At 43.7% G+C, this 18,453-nt stretch overlaps 1 protein-coding gene across 1 annotated transcript in view; it reads right to left on the bottom strand.

Annotated features, from left to right (window-relative positions):
* TDRD9 (tudor domain containing 9) overlaps positions 1–18,453 on the bottom strand; it is a 165,048-nt gene that overhangs the window by 45,763 nt on the left and 100,832 nt on the right. The window contains exons 20-22 of the mRNA XM_026654176.1: positions 10,902–10,946; positions 8,704–8,757; positions 2,138–2,254 (exon numbers count right to left, since the gene is read on the bottom strand). Coding sequence (XP_026509961.1) covers positions 2,138–2,254; positions 8,704–8,757; positions 10,902–10,946 — 216 coding nt within the window. The remainder of the gene's footprint in view (positions 1–2,137; positions 2,255–8,703; positions 8,758–10,901; positions 10,947–18,453) is intronic.

Raw genomic sequence — 18,453 nt, 5'->3', positions numbered from 1 at the left:
AGATGGGCACTATATTTGCCCTTTTCCAGTCTTCTGGAATCTCTCCCGTCTCCTATGATTTTCCAAAGATAATAGCTAGAGGCTCAGATACCTCCTCTATTAGCTCCTTGAGTATTCTAGGGTGCATTTCATCAGGCCCTGGTGACTTGCAGGCATCTAACTTTTCTAAGTGATTTTTAACTTGTTCTTTTTTTATCCTGATTTTACAGAGGTGATTATTTTATTTTTTTTAAATAAATTCTTATTTTAAGAACCCGATTGATTTTTCATTGTTCTTAAGATCCAAGGGTTTGGGTCTGTGTTCACATGTACCAATTGGTAAGGATATTATTCTCAAGCCTTCCCCAGGAAAGGGGGTGTAGGGCTTGGGGGAATAATTTGGGGGAATAGGACTCCAAGTGGTCCTTTCCCTGATTCTTTGTCCAAATCACTTGGTGGTGACAGCATACTCTTCAAGGACAAGGTGAAATTTGTGCCTTGGGAAAGTTTTTAACCTAAGCTGGTAAAATAAGCTTAGGGGGTCTTTCATGTGGGTCCCCACATCTGTACCCCAGAGTTCAGAGTGGGGAAGGAACCCTGACAGGGGTGAGGGGAAGAGGCAGTGGGGACGGAAGAGGGGGTGGACTAGAGCAGGGGGAGGGGAATGTGGGGGGAAGGGGAGGAGGATGGGGCATGGGGAAGTAGGAGAGGGGAATGAGATGGGGAAGAAAAGGAGATAGGGAAATCACATGGAGAAGTGGGAGCCCGGCATGCAGCATTCCCTTGGCAGCAGCTACGACTCCCCCATTAAACAGGCCCTACCCCGACGAATCCCCCACCCCCAGACTTCCACCCCACTGAGCCCCAACCAGCTGCACCTGGACCCTCACCCCATCAAGCCCCACTCCCCCAGCACCTGGACCCCCCCACTAAACTCTCCACACCCAAATCCCCCGCCGAGCCCCCCTCTTCCCACAGTCAGACCCACCCCTGCTGAGCCCCAACCATCTTCACCTGGATCCCCTGCAGAGTCCCATTGCCCCTGCACCCCGCAATGAGCCCCTGTGCATCCAGCTCTCCCACTGAGCCACCTGCACACAGAAACCTCTCACCCCACACCTAGATCCCCACACACTAAGCCCCTCCACACTTGGCTCCTGCCGGGCTGAGTCTGCCCACAAAGACCTGGTGCGCCTGGCGCAGAGCTCCGGGGTGTTTCTGGGGCAGGCCCAGCCCTTGCACTGTGTCAGGGTCTGGTTCAACTTCACAGCTGAATCCCTGTACCCAGGCAGGTGGGGGCTTCAGGGTGATCTCCCACCTCAATGCAGCCAGTGGCCTGTGCTCCCCACTGCCATGTGGGAGACACATTTATTTGACAAATAAAATTTGCAGAATTTTAAAAATATTGTGTACATAATTTTTAGGTGCAGAATTCCCTCAAGAATAAACTTTTTTGGAAGAAAGGCACTACCTGCAGGCAGGTTTGTGAGTCTGCAGCCCCAGAAGGAAGCAATGGGATGTGCAGAGACCTCCTGCAGGCAGGTTTGCAAGGCTGCAGCTAAGGAAGAAGTGCTGGGACATGCCTTCTCTGGCTGCAGCCCTGAAAAACTTGCATGCAGTCAGTGATCACCTTGCTGCCCTTCCTTCTGGGGCTGCAGCCCAACAAACCTGCCTGTACAAATGGAACACTCAGGAGATAAGGGGCTCTGGGCTGGGAGGGCAGAGCTATGGGCAGAGCAGTAGCAGGGAGAGGGGCTGCAGCCCGAATGCCGGAGCTGCACCACACATCTCCTTCCAACTTCCACACTGTGCTCTGTGGTGGGACTGCACACAGGGAAGGAAGCACAGGGAGGGGTACAGGCATGCAGCTTTGTGGGACCCATTGTCCCCACTTCCCATAGAAAGCCCCAGCATCTGGGCTGCAACCCTGCCCCACACCTCAGGTGCTGCCTTCCCTGCAGGCAGGTTTGCAGAGCTGCAGCCAGGGAAAGCACCTCCCAGCGCTTCCTTGCCTGGCTGCAGCCTCACAAACCTGACTTCTGCTTATTAGCAACTGCCAGATAACTTTTTGCTGGCATAAACTATTCTACTGTAAATTAAAGTATTGCCACTCCAAAATTAAAATCAAGAAACCAGCTATGTATATTAATCCTCCTACCTGCAAAATGAAGCGCTGTTTGTATATATACTCCTGATCCATAATAGGTGGTTGAGTATTAATATACATGTTGAATGGTTTTATTCGATTCTTCAGCTCTTCAAACAATTCAGCCACCTGAAATTTTAATTTTAAGTAGGGCTAAACAGATTAAAACCATTTACAAACACAAATAAGAAATATATAAACCTGCAATAGAAATTGTCAGTCAAAATGGGGAAGCTCCTATCCATTTTTGTAGGAACCACAGGCATCAATTTCATACAATATATTATTGTTGATTAATATACGCTGTCTAGCACATTAATATATAACATGTATTATACATATTAATGTATATATATATATATATATGACACACACACACATATACATACACATACACATACACACACACACACACACCCCTCTACCCCAATATAACGTGACCTGATATAACACGAATTCGGATATAACGTGGTAAAGCAGCGCTCCGGGGGGGCGGGGCTGCGCACTCCGGCGGATCAAAGCAAGTTCGATATTACACGGTTTCACCTATAACGCGGTAAGATTTTTTGGCTCCCGAGGACAGCGTTATATCGGGGTAGAGATGTATATAGTGCAAATAAGCACCGATAGCATTAAGCACAAATATTCTAAAAGTGATATAGCTTAAACTGGCCTATATTATAATCTTGTTCACTTATGCTAAATATCCCATACCATCTTGCATTTGCTGAAGTAAGCATCTGGCACAAGCAGATAGGAAACTTGCCAAAATCAAGATACATTTCATTCTCTGTCTTAGTACCAGACAGGGATGTAACTTCCTGGACCCGTACATGGAAAGCTAGTATTCAAAACAAAGATAAGGAAGGAACAGAACAAGGTAGAGAACTTGGACAAACTGATGGTTGGATTTTAGGGACATGTAAAGAGAGGTGTAATCTGTAAAAATCATCATATAAATAGTACCAGCTGAAACGTGTACCTTGAGGAGCACACCTTCTGCATAAAGTGAATGTAACATAGCTGCATGGGACTGTTCTTCGGAGACTGGAATCATATAGAATTTTTTCCAGTACCATATTACTGAACCTGACTGACATTGGTTATTTGGGCTCTTGAGTACATTACATAACAAACCAAATTGTGGTCAAGCAATTGACTATACAATTTATCAACACTATTCTATAAAAGAAATATTTCTTCACACCAGCTTAATATCTCTACTCCTAGAAAGGCTGTCCAGCAATCCCTATTAAGAGATGTGACCATCTGGCCCCAGAGGGAAAAGCATGGGGTTCCATCTCCCCGATTAACAGCTCCAGATCCATCCTCCAAGAGAGCTCTCTATAATGCAAAATTCCCTAGCTGAAAAGTACATCATGCATTGAGCACAGAAATAGAGGAAGAAGAGCTGAAATAACCTTTGACACAAAGGTTTTTGTGCTCTCTGAAGAAAATGTTTTATGTAATGGTGAGAGGCCAGCCTGAATTTCCTTCTGTTATCCAGGACACTTGCCAACACAAAGGTGTGCATCTTCAGGGAGCCGTGGCAGTGATCAAGCACACAGCATCCTGAACTCAGCCAACAACCCCATCTAACTTTGCCTTAAGGGATAGCCTGGCTCTGTAGCTATAACAGTGGGCAAACTTTCAGCTTTTAGCAGAATATGTTCTGTTAAGTTTTCTGTGAAGCTAGAAGACTGCTCATCACTTTCCTGTAGCCCCTGCAACTCTAAGTGAGCTTGGGTCCACCAAATAAGAGGCATGTCTTACCTGTGCAACAATGCACACTTAATGTCTTCCCCACCCAATTGCTTTCTGAGGGAAGCAACTGTGGAAATGCTGTCCAGCCGGACTGTAATATAGTAGCCAATCAGGCATTCCTTCTGAACCAACAGTGCCCATCACACAGCAGAAAGTTACAGGAAACTGATACTCCTGTGGATTTTTTCTTGGACAACAACCCTGATCAGAAGCCCAATCAAGATGGCTGCCTTGATAAACCCACATTCCTGGATAGGACAGTTAAAAATTGCCATCTGAAAAGTTAGCCAGTTTACTTTTTGGAGGTATGGTAGCACTCTGTGGGAGGATGCTGAAGTGGCTGGGCACACTGGACTTGTTAACCATTATGTCAACATGAACTTCTCTAGGGCTCATATGCAGTCTGGCCAAAAGGATGACATTAAACCATCTTTCCTGGAAGGCATTCCTGTGCAAGACACAAGCTCTTCCTGTTCTTCAACTGAAGATAATCTGTTGTCATCTCATCACATATTGTAATACCTTCCTCTTGGTATTGTGTTCATTATATAATTAAAATTTTCTAAAGTGTTTAGTAACATTTCCCATCCTGTTGGTTCTTTAAACACACTCTTCCCCTTTCACACATTTTTATCCAGGTGGATCCTTATTTTTTGTTCAATATCTCTGCAATTTCTACCATTAAATACAGAGTCATCCAGATGACATCTCCATTATAGGTAGGACTGGCAGCATTGCTTATAGTTAAGGTTACTTTGCACTCTAAGGCCCTGTTTTCAGTCACTTACTTTAGCAAATTTATAAGTATTCAGGCTGAAACTGCCTGAAATTTTTTTCCTACAAAATTTCAACAAAAATAGTTCAGCAATTCCCAGGAACAAGGTTTTGGGGAAAATGTATTTTGGCCAATTCTTAATTAAAAAAAAAAATCTTACAATCATTTTAATGAGAATCTCTAGTGCCTCCATGCTTTGGAACAGGAACTTGAATACTGGTAGGTGAAAATCCACTCACATATGGCTGAATTATAACCCTTTGAAAAATCACCATTTGCGCAAGCCAGAAAAATTCTCTGAAGATTCCATCAGCACTTATGTTGCAGCACCTGAGCAGGACTTTCACTTACTCCTCCAAGTTGTTGGGAGTTGCTGCAGCACCAGACATTGGAACTGAAAGCAAGGACTCTTCTGTGCTCTCAATGCTCCCTACCCAGGTAGCATAGAGGACGAAGAGGAAGCATCCTGACTCAAATAGAGGGGGACAGAGACAAGAGATTGGAAGAAGAGAGAGAGAAGAATACGTCAGGTGCCTGGGAAAAAAATAGGAGTAAAGGGGAATAGCAACAGAAGTGTCAATAATGACCAGAGAGGACTCCCCTCCAGAACCTGGAACGTAATCCAGAATACCAGAGTCTCACATTCATTTATTAATGATCTGGATGATGGGATTAATTGCATCCCCTCAGCAAGTTCGCAGATGACACTAAACTGGGGGGAGAGGTAGATACACTGGAGGGTAGGGACCAGAGTGACCTAGACAAATTGGAGGATTGGGCCAAAAGAAATCTGATGAGGTTCAACAAGCACAAGTGCAGTGTCCTGCACTTAGGAAGGAAGAATCCCATGCACTGCTACAGGCAGGGGGCCGACTGGCTAAGGAGCAGTTCTGCAGAAAAGGACATGGGGATTAAAGTGGACGAGAAGCTAGATATGAGACAACAGTGTGCCCTTGTTGCCAAGAAGGCCAACGGCATATTGGGCTGTATTAATAGGAGCACTGACAGCAGATCGAGGGAAGTGATTATTCCCCTCTATTCGGCACTAGTAAGGTCACACCTTGAGTATTGTGTCCAGTTTTGGTCCCCCCACTACAGAAGGGATGTGGACAAATTGGAGAGAGTCCAGTGGAGGGCAACGAAAATGATTAGGGGGCTGGGGCACATGACTTACAAGGAGAGGCTGAGGGAACTGGGGTTATTTAGTCTTCAGAAGAGAAGAGTGAGGGGGGATTTGATAGCAGACTTCAACTACCTGAAGTGGGGGATGGAGCTAGGCTCATTAGGAGGGTGGTGAAGCACTGGAATGTGTTACCTAGGGAGGTGGTAGAATCTCCATCCTTAGAGGTTTTTAAGGCCTGGCTTGACAAAGCCCTGGCTGGGATGATTTAGTTGGGGTTGGTACTGCTCTGAGCAGGGGACTGGACTAGATGAGCTCCTGAGGTCTCTTCCAACCCTAATATTCTATGATTCTTCTGGTACACCGCTACCTCAACAGAACGCGACCCGATATAACATGAATTCGGATATAACACGGTAAAGCAGTGCTCCGGGGAGGAGGGGGCGGGGCTGCGCACTCCGGTGGATCAAAGCAAGCTCAATATAACGCGGTTTCACGTATAATGTGGTAAGATTTTTTGGCTCACGAGGACAGTGTTATATCGAGGTAGAGGTGTATCTAAAAATAGCTGTGAAACCTACTGGCAAACTGTGTCATCAACCTTTAGTTGCCGATCCATATAGCACCATTGATTCAATTAGCCCACATGATGGAAGTTTGTGGTACGGATATAAATATTCCAACCCTGTTAATTACCCAAGTGTGAGAGTCGGGGTGTCAATATAGCTCCTTGCAGTGAAACGTCGTTTTTTTCAGTTTGCTTTTTTTTAAAAAAATCTAGGAAATGACATCCAAAAAACTAAGTAAAAGGAAAGCTGAGGTTGCAAAGTTAAGTACTCAAAATTAGGAAATGCCAGAAAGATCATCCATGCAACCTTCATTCCACCCCCTCCCCTTTGCATGTGTGCATTATGATAGTACGTGAACATGCAATTAAAAACTATGTTTCCCCACAGGACCCTGGCCTCATTCATTGCATAGGATGGACTGTGCCCTGGGAACAAACTGGGGTTGTGCAGGGAATGAGAGTGCTGTCTTTTGGACCCTAACCTGGTTTGCTGAAGAAAGCAGGGGACAGCAGAAAGGGAAAGAACAGTCTTGTGGTTACGACAGGTGAATGCAGCCCTAGAGAACTGGACTGTACCCCTGCCTCTGTCACAAAGTTCCCATGTGATGCTGGGCAACTCACAAAAACCAATTTCTTCCACAGGAAGCCACTAACTCTGCATTTCTTACTTTGTGGGTGCTTAACTGGATACATCTGAGCCCAAATCTGGACAAGTGTTCAACACTCACAGCTGCAACCAAACTCAAGGCGTGCTGTAAGCTGAGCATACGAAGTGCCAGAAAAATGCTAAGTAGTCTGAAAAATCAAGCTCTAGGCATCTCAATTTAGGTACCCAAATTTAAAGCACACTTGACAATTTTGTCCTTAATCTCTGTGTCTCAGTTCCCCAGCTGTTAAATGGTGATGGATGACATCACCTCTCTTCAAAGCCATGTTGTAAAGATAATGATGATTTTGAAGCACTCAGATGTTGTGGTGACGAATGCCCTATAAAAGCCTATGAGGAAGTTAATTCTGCATTCAGGGCAGGATTTGGATAGTATGTGCACTAAGGCCTGGGGCCACTCATTGTAAAAGGATAAAAAAATATTGAATTCATTCACTGAGCACCATCCATCCTAAACGCTGAATGAGACAGGAGTTCTGTGGAAAAAACAGTATTTGATCATGTAATTAAAGACTATCATACAATATATGTATAATAATACCAATTTAAAGGTTGCACAGGCAACCATTTCTGAACTATTGTGTGCTTAATTTTGCAATCTTAATCTCCTAATATGTTACATATATATTGCATAGGCTTTTTTTGCTTAAACTTCCTTTTTCTTTATGTAAAAATCTCTTCCTTGCGTCTGATGAAGTGGGCATTCACCCACAAAAGCTTATGCTCCAATACTTCTGTTAGTCTTAAAGGTGCCACAGGACCCTCTGTTGCTTTTTACTTTTTTCTTGGTTAATTTGCAGGTATTCTTGTCAGTGAGCTTTATTTTTTGAAACTTATTTTAGTAAGATGTTGTAATTCAGTAGTTTATAACAAAGTGTGACAGATATGCAAACTAAATAAGTGTACTTTCATTTAACATTCACCACTATTCCTCATGGGATGGCTTACTATGGGAGCTTTCCCTTTTTACATGTTTTTGAACCCCATATTAGTTCAGAAGTGCACTTTGCATGCTGCACTCAAACAGTACTCATGTTATGAGCATGCTGTGATTGGATTGTGAGAGAGGGAGAGAGAGAACAAAGCAGTTGCCTAATTAGGAACCTTGCTACTAGCAAGTGTAAGTGGGCAAAGGCATGTTCGGCTAATCAAGGTTATTCAGGAGTTCTAATTATTTTTCACTCAGCATGCCACATTAAGCTTGAAGCACTTCTGTGACAAGCAGTTTCCATTATCCACTGTAGTAATGTTAGTAACACAATGCCATATAACTTACCCATTTTAATGCTCATGATACAGTTGTGTTTGTTACATTTGTCCTAATAACTGTTTTTAAATTGCTCTAACTATAGAGTATAACATTATATTGCATCGAAAAGGACTACCCACAAAACTCCAACTCCAGCCAGTGTACTTCAGGTACCTGTATAACAAGTAAATCTTGGGGAAAGAGGTTAAGATGTATATATTTGAGGACCTTTAAATACTTATCAGTTTTACTTCACTTTAAATGTAGTGTCTTCTTGCAAAGATGTACCCAAAAAAGTGCAAGTATAATATCTTAATTCTTTATTTATTTATTTTTTAAAGAGCAGCAGATTCATCCAGAGTCCTAATATATTTAGAAAATTAGGAAAGTGACATACTTGATAAATATCAAACACTGTTGCCCATTTCTACTCACCTCTCTGATTCTCTTGATCTGAATATAATTTGCTCGACCCCAGTCAAGTTCTTCCTGAAGGGCACAGAGAAAATTAATGTTATAATGCATACATGGAATATTTGTTACCTGTTTATTTCCATACTGCTTCCAACTTTTTCCGCAATCTACCACTAATGGGCTCTGACGCTCTCTGCGTAGATATTGGATAAGCAGTTCAGACTCACGAAAGAAAGCTGCAGAATTAGGCCACACTATTTACATACCCATGTGCTCGTCAGTCATGTATTTCCAAAGGTGTAAAGATGCTAGATATCAATTAGAAACATAGAATCATAGAATATCAGGGTTGGAAGGGACCTCAGGAGGTCACCTAGTCCAACCCCCTGCTCAAAGCAGGACCAATCCCCAACTAAATTAACATAATAACTATGGCACTCGTATACCACAGCAATTGGGGCCATATAAGTACCTTAAATAAACTTACCAGTCCAAACCTTCCACATGACCTCCTTTATAACACACATTGCCCTGGGAAAACAGGATTTCACTTTTTCTGGATGCTCAGTTTTAGCAGACATCAGACAGATAGGTCCTGCGGATAATTTGTCCTGGCTACTCACTGGAGCTTCAGTAAATGTACACTGGTGCTCATGATGTATGTAACAATCAGAAGGGTATTGAGAGAAGCCAAAATGGCCTCAATCTGTACACATCATGCTCTGTGTTTTTTGATGAGGTCATTAACAGGGAAAAAGTTACCTCTGTGGGTATCACTGACTCTTGCCATGGGGGCAATAAAGGAGTTGTTTTTCAATAGGTAATGAAAGGTATCTTTAGGTTCCTGGGTTCAGAACCACTTCAGGAGCTTGCCTCAAGTCTTTTTTCCCCTTTATTTAGTATCCATCACTCTTTCCTCATGACTTCCTTGAAGGAAGAGTGTTGTGGAATGGTGGAGCTAACTTTGATTTGAGAAAGAAGGAAATTACCTTTAACTTGGGTTTGATTCTCCTTTATCAAGATTAATTTCAATTGTTCCTACACCTCTCCTGGCTATTGTTTCAAACATATGTAGCAGTAATAATTTTGTTTCTTGATCTCTTCCCCTCCCAGTTCTGAATCTGCAAGTTTCCCTTCCTCCAGAGCTGGAGAATGAATAAAGAGTGAAGCATCTTTTGGACCGCCTTTTTGTTGTTGTTGTTGATCCCTTGATTTTTTCTGTTTAAACGTTAGAAGCTATTTATGGGATAAAGCCATCAACTCCATCTCTTGGGGAGGTAAGTGATCATTTCCTTTATGGTGAACAGGCTAGGAGGATTCCCCAGGGCTTTTTTAGAAGATGAGTGGGGGGGTGCTGGATTTCTTGTCTTTAGGGAGCTTGTCCCATTGGAGTTTGGAAGGGAGTTCATGACATACCCCTGTGAAGCTCCTAGAGATAATTCTAGGTGTCTTGCTTTGTTCCACCCTGATGGTGGAACTGCAGCTTATCTAAGGTGTGGGAGAGGCCAAGTATGTTTGATGAACTTGGAGTGCCTTTCAATGCCAACATGACTGTCCATGGGCTGGGAACAGTTTTAGCAGAGCTCACCAGCACTGCTGAAGAAAGGCTTCCTAAACATGGAGTGTTTCTTCCATTTGGAATGTGCATTTTACTCTGTACTTTCATTATGGGAGAGAAAGGAGCACAACTGAAAAGGGTGACCAAATGGGAAAAGGGGGGGGAAAAAGGGTCAGGACAGGAGTCAAAAAAAGTGGGCTATATACTACTACTTTGGCAGATGCAAAACCTGCTGACTGTGGACAGTCACCACATTTACACCACCAGACACAGCATGACCGAGCCCTAGAGTCATGAATCAGGACCATTTATGATATCAATTAAGAGAGAGGCACAGCCTATTAATGTTGGATTGGGAGCAAGGTCAGGATCCAGCAAGACTATTTTATAGCTGTAAATAATTCTTTATAAAGCTACACATCATATGCAACACAGACTGAAAGTTTATAGTGAAATATAATGTAATTCACCATTCATGTTTCTGAATGAATGCTTTACCATCTAACTACTGACAAATTACTCAGCCTGTACTTCCCATTTACAAGTATTTGAAGCTGAAGATTAATGTAGAGACTACTTTGAGGTTTGCTTCCTGTGCTGGAAACATGACACTTCAGTGTCAGCGTCTTCTACCACAGACGAAAAAAAAACATTAACTAACCTTGGGATGCCTCAGTTCTCCTCTTCGTCTGCAGGCTTGCCATGCCTAAAATAACAAATAGCTTTTTTAGTTCTCAAGAACATATTGCATTGCCTATCACAACAAATGAGTTTAGCACATTTAAAAGTAACAAATATTTTTTCCAAACCTTGCATGGAAAACTGTAGTAGGAAAAAGCAAGTTTATTTTTTCTACCCTAATTCAAACACCCCAGGATGGTGGTGGTGATTGTGAAATGCTTAGGAACGTTAGAGAGACTACAAAATTAGAAAATTCATTAACAACAGGGGATTTCAACTATCCCCATATTGACTGGGTACATGTCACCGCATGATGGGACACAGATAAAATTTCTAGACACCGTACATGACAGATTCTTGAAGCAGCTAATCCTGGAACCCCCAAGGGAAGAGGTAATTCTTGATTTAGTCCTAAATGGCACACCGGATCTGGTCCAAGATGTGAATATAGCTGAACAGCTCAGTAATAGTGATCATAATATAATTAAATTTAACATCACTGGAGTGGAGGGGATATCAAAGAAGCCCACCACAGTAGCATTCAACTTCAAAAAGGGGAACTACACAAACATGAGGAAGCTAGTTACTCAAAAATTAAAATGAACAGTCACAAGAGTCAAGTATCAGAGGGGTAGCCGTATTAGTCTGGATCTGTAAAAGTAGCAAAGAGTCCTGTGGCACCTTATAGACTAACAGACATATTGGAGCATGGGCTTTCATGGGTGAATACCCACTTCGTCAGATGCATGTACAAGAGTCACAAGAGTGAAATGCCTGCAAGCTGCATGGAAACTTTTTAAAAACACCATAATAGAGGCTCAAATGAAATGTATACTCCAAATAAATAAAAATAGTGAGAGGACCAAAGAAATGTAATCATAGCTAAACAAGAGAGTAAAAGAGACAGAATCAAAAAGGCATTCTTTAAAAATTGGACGTCAAATCCTACTGAGGACAATAGAAAGGAATAAACCTTGGTAAGTGTAAAATTATAATTAAGCAGGCCAAAAGACAATTTGAAGAGCAACTAGCAAAAGACACAAAAATTAACAGCAAAAATGCCTGCCAAACAATCAGTGGGGCCATTGGCCAACTGAGGTGCTAAAGGGAGACTCAAGGAAGACAAAGCCATTGTGGAGAAGCTAAACGAATTCTTTGCACAGGTCTTTACTGCAGAGGATGCAAGGCAGATTCCCACACCTGAGCTATCCTTTTTAGCTGACAAATCCGAGAAACTGTCCCAGATTGAGGTGTCAATAGAGGCGGTTTTGGAACAAAATGGTAAATTAAACAGTAATAAGTCACCAGGACTAGATGATATCTACTCACAAGTTCTGAAGGAACTCAAATATGAAATTGCAAAAACAACACCCAAGATAAGTAACATCGCTTAAATCAGCCTCTGTACCAGATGACCGGAGGATAGCTAATGTGATGCCAATTTTTAAAAAAGGCTCCAGCGCCAATCCTGGCAATTACAGGCCACTAAGCCTAACTTTAGTACCAGGAAAACTGGTTGAAACTACAATAAAGAACATAATTATCAGACATATAGATGAACACAATATGTTGGGAAAGAGTCAACATGGCTTGTGTAAAGGCAAATCACACCTCATCAAACTATTAGAATTCTTTGAGGGAGTCAACAAACATGTGGACAAGGGTGATCCAGTGGATATAGTGTACTTGGACTTTCAGAAAGCCTGTAACAAGATCCCTCACCAAAGGCTCTTAAGCAAAGCAGGTAATCATGGGATAAGAGGGACGGTCCTCTCATGGATTAGTAACTGGTTAAAAGCCAGAAAACAAAGGGTAAGAATAAATGGCCAGTTTTCAGAATGGAGAGAGGTTAATAGCAGGGTCCTCCAAGGATCTGGCTTGGGACCAGTGCTGTTCAACATATCCATAAATGATCTGGAAAAAGGGGCAAACAGTGAGGTGGCAACATTTGCAAATGATACAAAATAGTTAAGATAGTTAAGTCCAAAGCTGACTACAAAGAGTTGCAAAGGAATCTCAGAAAACTTGGTGACTGGGCAACAAAATGGCAGATGAAATTCAACGTTGGTAAATGCAAAGTAATGCACATTGGAAAACATCATCCCAACTACAAACTGTTGGGGTCTAAATTAGTTTTTAAAACTTAAGAAAGATCTTGGTGTCATTGTGGATAGCTCTCTGAAAACATCCGCTCGATGTGCAGTGCCAGTCAAAAAAGTTAACAATGTTAGGAACCATTAGGAAAAGGATACATAATAAGGCAGTAAATATCATAATGCCACTATATAAATCCATGGTATGCCCACTCCCTGAATACTGCATGCAATTCTGGTTGCCCCATCTCAAAAAAAATACATTAAAATTGGAAAAGATAAAAGCAACAAAAAATGATTAGGGCTTCTATATGAGAAGGGATTATAAAGACTGGGACTGTTCAACTTGGAAAAGAAACAACTAATGGAGGATATGATCGAGGTCTGTAAAATCATGAATGTTGTGGAGAAAGTGACTAAGGTAGTGTTATTTACCCCTTCACATAATACAAGAACTAGGGGTCACCCGATGAAATTAACCGGCAGCAGATTTAAATCAAACTAAAGTAAGTATTTCTTCACACAATGCACAATCAACCAGTGGAATTCATTGCCACAGGATGTTGTGAAGGCCAAAAGTATTACCAGGTGCGAAAAAGAATTAGATAAATTCATGGAAGATGGGTAATAGCCCTTGATGAACCTAAGATTCCAATCTGATAGTGGAAAACAAGCGTTACTCCATTCTGAAACCCTTACCACCATTAGCTGAAAGCAGGCAGATCACATAGACTGATGTGGGGCAGAAAAACAGCAAGTTTGTAGAAAAGTGGTAAGGCAGCATATCACGACAACAGTGGTTCAACAGTCAAGCTGGAAGGGGATATCAAGTCGGGTCCCGCAGGGATTGGGTCTGGTCTGTTCAATATCTTTATCAATGATTTAGATATTGGCATACAGAGTACACTTACAAAGTCTGTGGAGGATACCAAGTTGGAAGGGGTTGCAAGTGCTTTGGTGGATAGGATTATAATTCAATATGATCTGGACTAACTGGAAAAATGGTCTGAAGTAAATAGGATGAAATTCAATAAGGACAAATGCAAAGGACTCCACTTAGGAAGGAACAATCAGTTGCACACATACAAAATGGGAAACGACTGCCTAGGAAAGGGTACTGTGGAAAGTAATCTGGGGGTCATAATGGACCACAAGCTAAATATGAGTCAACAGTGTAACACTGTTGCAAAAAAAAGCAAACATCATTCTGGGATGTATTAGCAGGAGTGTTGATAATCAAGACACAAGAAGTCATTCTTGCACTTTACTCTGCACTGATTAGGCCTCAACTGGAGTATTGTGTCCAGTTCTGGGCACCACATATCAGGAAAATTATGGACAAATTGGAGAAAGTCCAGAGAAGAGCAACAAATGTGATTAAAGGTCTAGAAAACATGACCTGTGAGGGAAGATTGAAAAAAATTGTGTGTTTAGTCTGGAGAAGAGAAGACTGAGAGGGGACATGATAACAGTTTTCAAGTACATAAAAGGTTGTTCAAGGAAAAGGGAGAAAAATTGTTCTCTTTAACCTCTGAAGATAGTACAAGAAGCAATGGGTTTAAATTGCAGCAAGGGCAGTTTAGTTTGGACATTAAGAAAAACTTCCTAACTGTCAGGATAGTTAAGCACTGGAATAAATTGCCTAGGGAGGTTGTGGAACCATCATCATTGTCTAACTTGCTCTTAAAAATCTCCAATCACCTATCAGGGATGGTCTAAATAATACTTAGTCCTGCCTTGAGTGCAGGAGACTGGACTAGAAGGCCTCTCAAGGTCCCTTCCAGTCCTACCCTTCTATGATTCTATGACACTGAGTGCAGCAGCAAGGGCTTAACCACAATGTTGGTGCATGGTCAAAATTCAGACTATAAAATAAGCCAAAGGCATAACAGGAAAGAGACGAGACAAGATAAAAGACGACAACCCAACTCTATATGACTGACCATCAGAAGTGGGGCCCTGCTCATTCAGCATCACCTTGGACTGTATGTAATTGCAATTTGAGGTGCTTTTAGCTTACTGCAGTAGGGATTTTTGTATTAATAAAAGCCGTTGTGTGTTTCAAATGCTTGCGTCAATCACTTATCATGCCATGTGCTTGGGGAATTCCTGAGACCACCCTAGCATAGTGAAACCCTGTGGTAACACATAATCTAGGTGTCCCTAAATCTGACTGCCAGATGTTGGGACTGGACAACAGGGGATGGATCACTTGATAACTGCCCTGTTCTGTTCATTCCCTCTGAAGTATCTGGCTTTGGCCACTGTTGGAAAACAGGATAGTGGGCTAGATGGACCACTGATCTGACCAAGTATGGCCATTCTTTTGTTCTTAAAATAATCATTTGGGGTGACAACTATGGAAAATTTAAGCTCAAAAGAATATTAGGAAGTTCAAGCTAATGAAAAGAACAGTTATTTACCATACAGTAACCGTGGTTCTTCAAGAAGCTGTCTGTGTGGATCCCACTGTAGAGATGTATGCGCCTCACACACGAGATTGAAGTCTTTTGATTAGTAGTGTCTATCAGGGAAGACAGTCTGAAGAGTTTTGTTCTATCAATCTAATAAAGCAAGGCTCTGGAAACATGCAAAATGCAATTTCTTCTCTTCTGGTATACAGTGGGGATTCAGGAAAGAAGACAGGGAGATTGAATGATTCTCACAGAACTCAGACCATCTTGGGAATGAACTTAAGAGTGAGGTTTCAGCACCACTTTGCTCATATGAAATGTTGTATAGAGAGATTCAGCCTTAAGTGCTTGAAGCTCACTATCTCTCAGCCAAAGTGATGGCAACTAGAAGGGCTGTCTTCAGGATGAGATGATGTAAGGAGCATTCCAAAAGAGGTTCCAAAGCAGGGGTGGGCAAACTATGGCCCACAGGCTGGATCCGGCCCGTTAGGGCTTTGGATCCGGCCCGCGGGATTGCCACCCCCGTGGCACCACAGGCCCCGCGCCGCTCCTGGAAGTAGCCAGCACCACATCCCTGCGGCCCCTGCGAGCCTTCTGCCCCCCCTGCCCCTCCTCCAGGGGCCACAGAGACGTGATGCCAGCCGCTTCCGGGAGCGGCGCAGAGCCAGGGAGCCTGTCTTAGCCTCGCTGCGTGCTGCTGCCATCCTGGAGCTGCTCCAGGTAAGTGGCGCCAGGCCAGAGCCCGCACCCCAAACCCCTCCTGCACCCCACACCCCAACCCCCTGCCACACCCCTCCTGCACCCCAACCCCCTGCCCTGATCCCCCTGCCATACCCTGCATCCCAACCCCCTGCCCTTAACCCCACCACACCTTGCACCCCTCCTGAACCCCAACTCCCTGCCCTGAGCCCCCTCCCACACTCTGCACCCCCTCCTCCACCCCAACCCCTTGCGCTGAGCCCCTTCCTGCACACCACACTCCCTCCCACACCCCACACCCTGCCCCAGCCCTACATTCATGGCCCTGCATGCAATTTCTCCACCCAGATGTGGCCCTCGGGCCAAAAAGTTTGCCCACCCCTGTTCTAAAGGGAGGTTCAGTGAGCCTCAGGAGGATGATACTGAGATCTCTGGCAGTAGGCCCTTGAGACTATTTTTACCATCAGGCGGGAGAAGACCAAGCACGACAGCACAGGTGGATGGCAAGCAGAGATTGCTAAAAGGCAGACATTAATGGAGTGGAACAAAAGGCCAGAAATATTTGCAATGCAACCAGTAGTCAAGGATCTTTGGTATCAAGGGCCCTGGCTGTGCTGAGCTGCCCATACTAAGAACCTCTTTCATTTTGAGTACTAAGTCTTTCTGGTAGACATCTTCCTGCTCTGTATCAGGATCTCTTCAACCTGCAGGGATCAGTCTCTGTCCATGGTATTTAACCAAACAGCCATGCTGCCAGATTCAGTGACCTTGGGTCTGGATGGAGTATCTGACAGTGGTGGTGTGAAACCAGATCTGGGCAGTCTGGGAACTGGAAATGTGGTTGAATGAATATCTGTAGCAGGTTTGCCAGCCAAAACTGGACTTGGACAACAGGGAGCTATGAGGATGCTCATGGCTCTGTCTTGTGATTTTGGACACTGCGATAAGGAAGGGGGACTTGGTGAGAAGCCATATACCGGGCCTTAATTCCACTGCAGAAGGAGAGGGTCTGGTAATGATCCTGTGCTCACACCCCTTCTGGAGCAAAAGTTCTGACATTTCACCATGTACGTGAACACTGACCTATGGCCTAACAACCTACGGCAAGTCCATACTATTGTAGTCAGGTTTGATTTTCTCTCTAGTAACAGTGACTGCAACAACAGGAACCCGTCCTGAGGCAGGTACGCTCTGACCGACCTGGAATTTATCATGGCCCCTATGAACTCAATCTTGTGTGATGGGATAAGAGACTATTTTTCATGGGTTTCATCAGGAGGCCAAGCTGGGTGAACCCTGAAGAGGGATGGGGAAGAAGGGTGGGTAAAGCGTAAGGAGTGGATATAGATGAGATAGCCTGTGGCAATGCCGCCTAGCACCCATTTGTCAGCTGTGATAGGAGACCAAGCCTACTGGAAAGATGAAAGGCAAATGTGGTAAACAGGCTCTGGACTGCCATTTATGTGACAACCAAAACCCCCATCAAACCTACTGCCTCTGAGAGGGTGGCAGAGGTGACCGCCATCCCCTGCTTTTTGATAGGGAAGCAATCCTCGTCGGGGTTGTGGTACACCAAAGAGCCTGTACTGCCTTTTCCTGGGTCACTGTGGTTTCAATGTCCAATGTCGCTGCAATCCAGGAGAGGTGGTCTTGAAGCTATCCATCACTGATTTTGGGACCTGTTATCGCTTTCTCATCTGTCAATGACAATATCTCAGGCATGGATGGAGGTTGGTGCTGTCCCTCCGTTGTCACATCAAGGTGTTTTTTGAGACCAATGTCTGGCTCAGGCATGGCTGACCAGGCTAGTAAGATCACTGGAAAGTAAGATCTGCTTCTCCTTGATGCATGGGAGAGGGATCGGTTCTAGGACATGTGTGATGATGGACTCCAATTCAGGCCAATAGGGCCAAGGTAACATTATGAAAACACTGATAAAATACAGGTTGGCTGACTCAGTGTCACTTGTGCCTCACTTGAGGGGCTTCCCGTATTCTCCTTAGGGACGGGTCCCAATGGTAGGGGACAGAGGGGTCTCTAGTTGAAATCAGTGAAAACAAGTAGGTCAGCAAGGGTGATGAGTATATTTTCTCGAATGGTGATGCCATAGATTGGTGTGACCCTGGATCCAGCACCAGCTGTGGTCTTGATGTGGAACATCTCTCAGGAAATGATGCAGATTCCTCCATTAGGATACATCTCCGGTCTTTGATGGGCAAAGTCAGCAGTACAAATATCTGTGCCTTAGCTGGTTGCAGGTCACCCCTCCAACTGTGCCATGCTAGTGGTTCGTCTTGGAAGCGAACGAAAACTGGGAGATTTTATC

This window comes from Terrapene carolina, unplaced genomic scaffold (assembly GCF_002925995.2).
Source record: "Terrapene carolina triunguis isolate 2854851 unplaced genomic scaffold, T_m_triunguis-2.0 Scaffold189, whole genome shotgun sequence".
NCBI lineage: Eukaryota > Metazoa > Chordata > Testudines > Emydidae > Terrapene > Terrapene triunguis.
The sequence above is the reverse complement of the archived record's forward strand: the minus strand, read 5'-3'. Positions and strand labels throughout refer to the sequence as shown.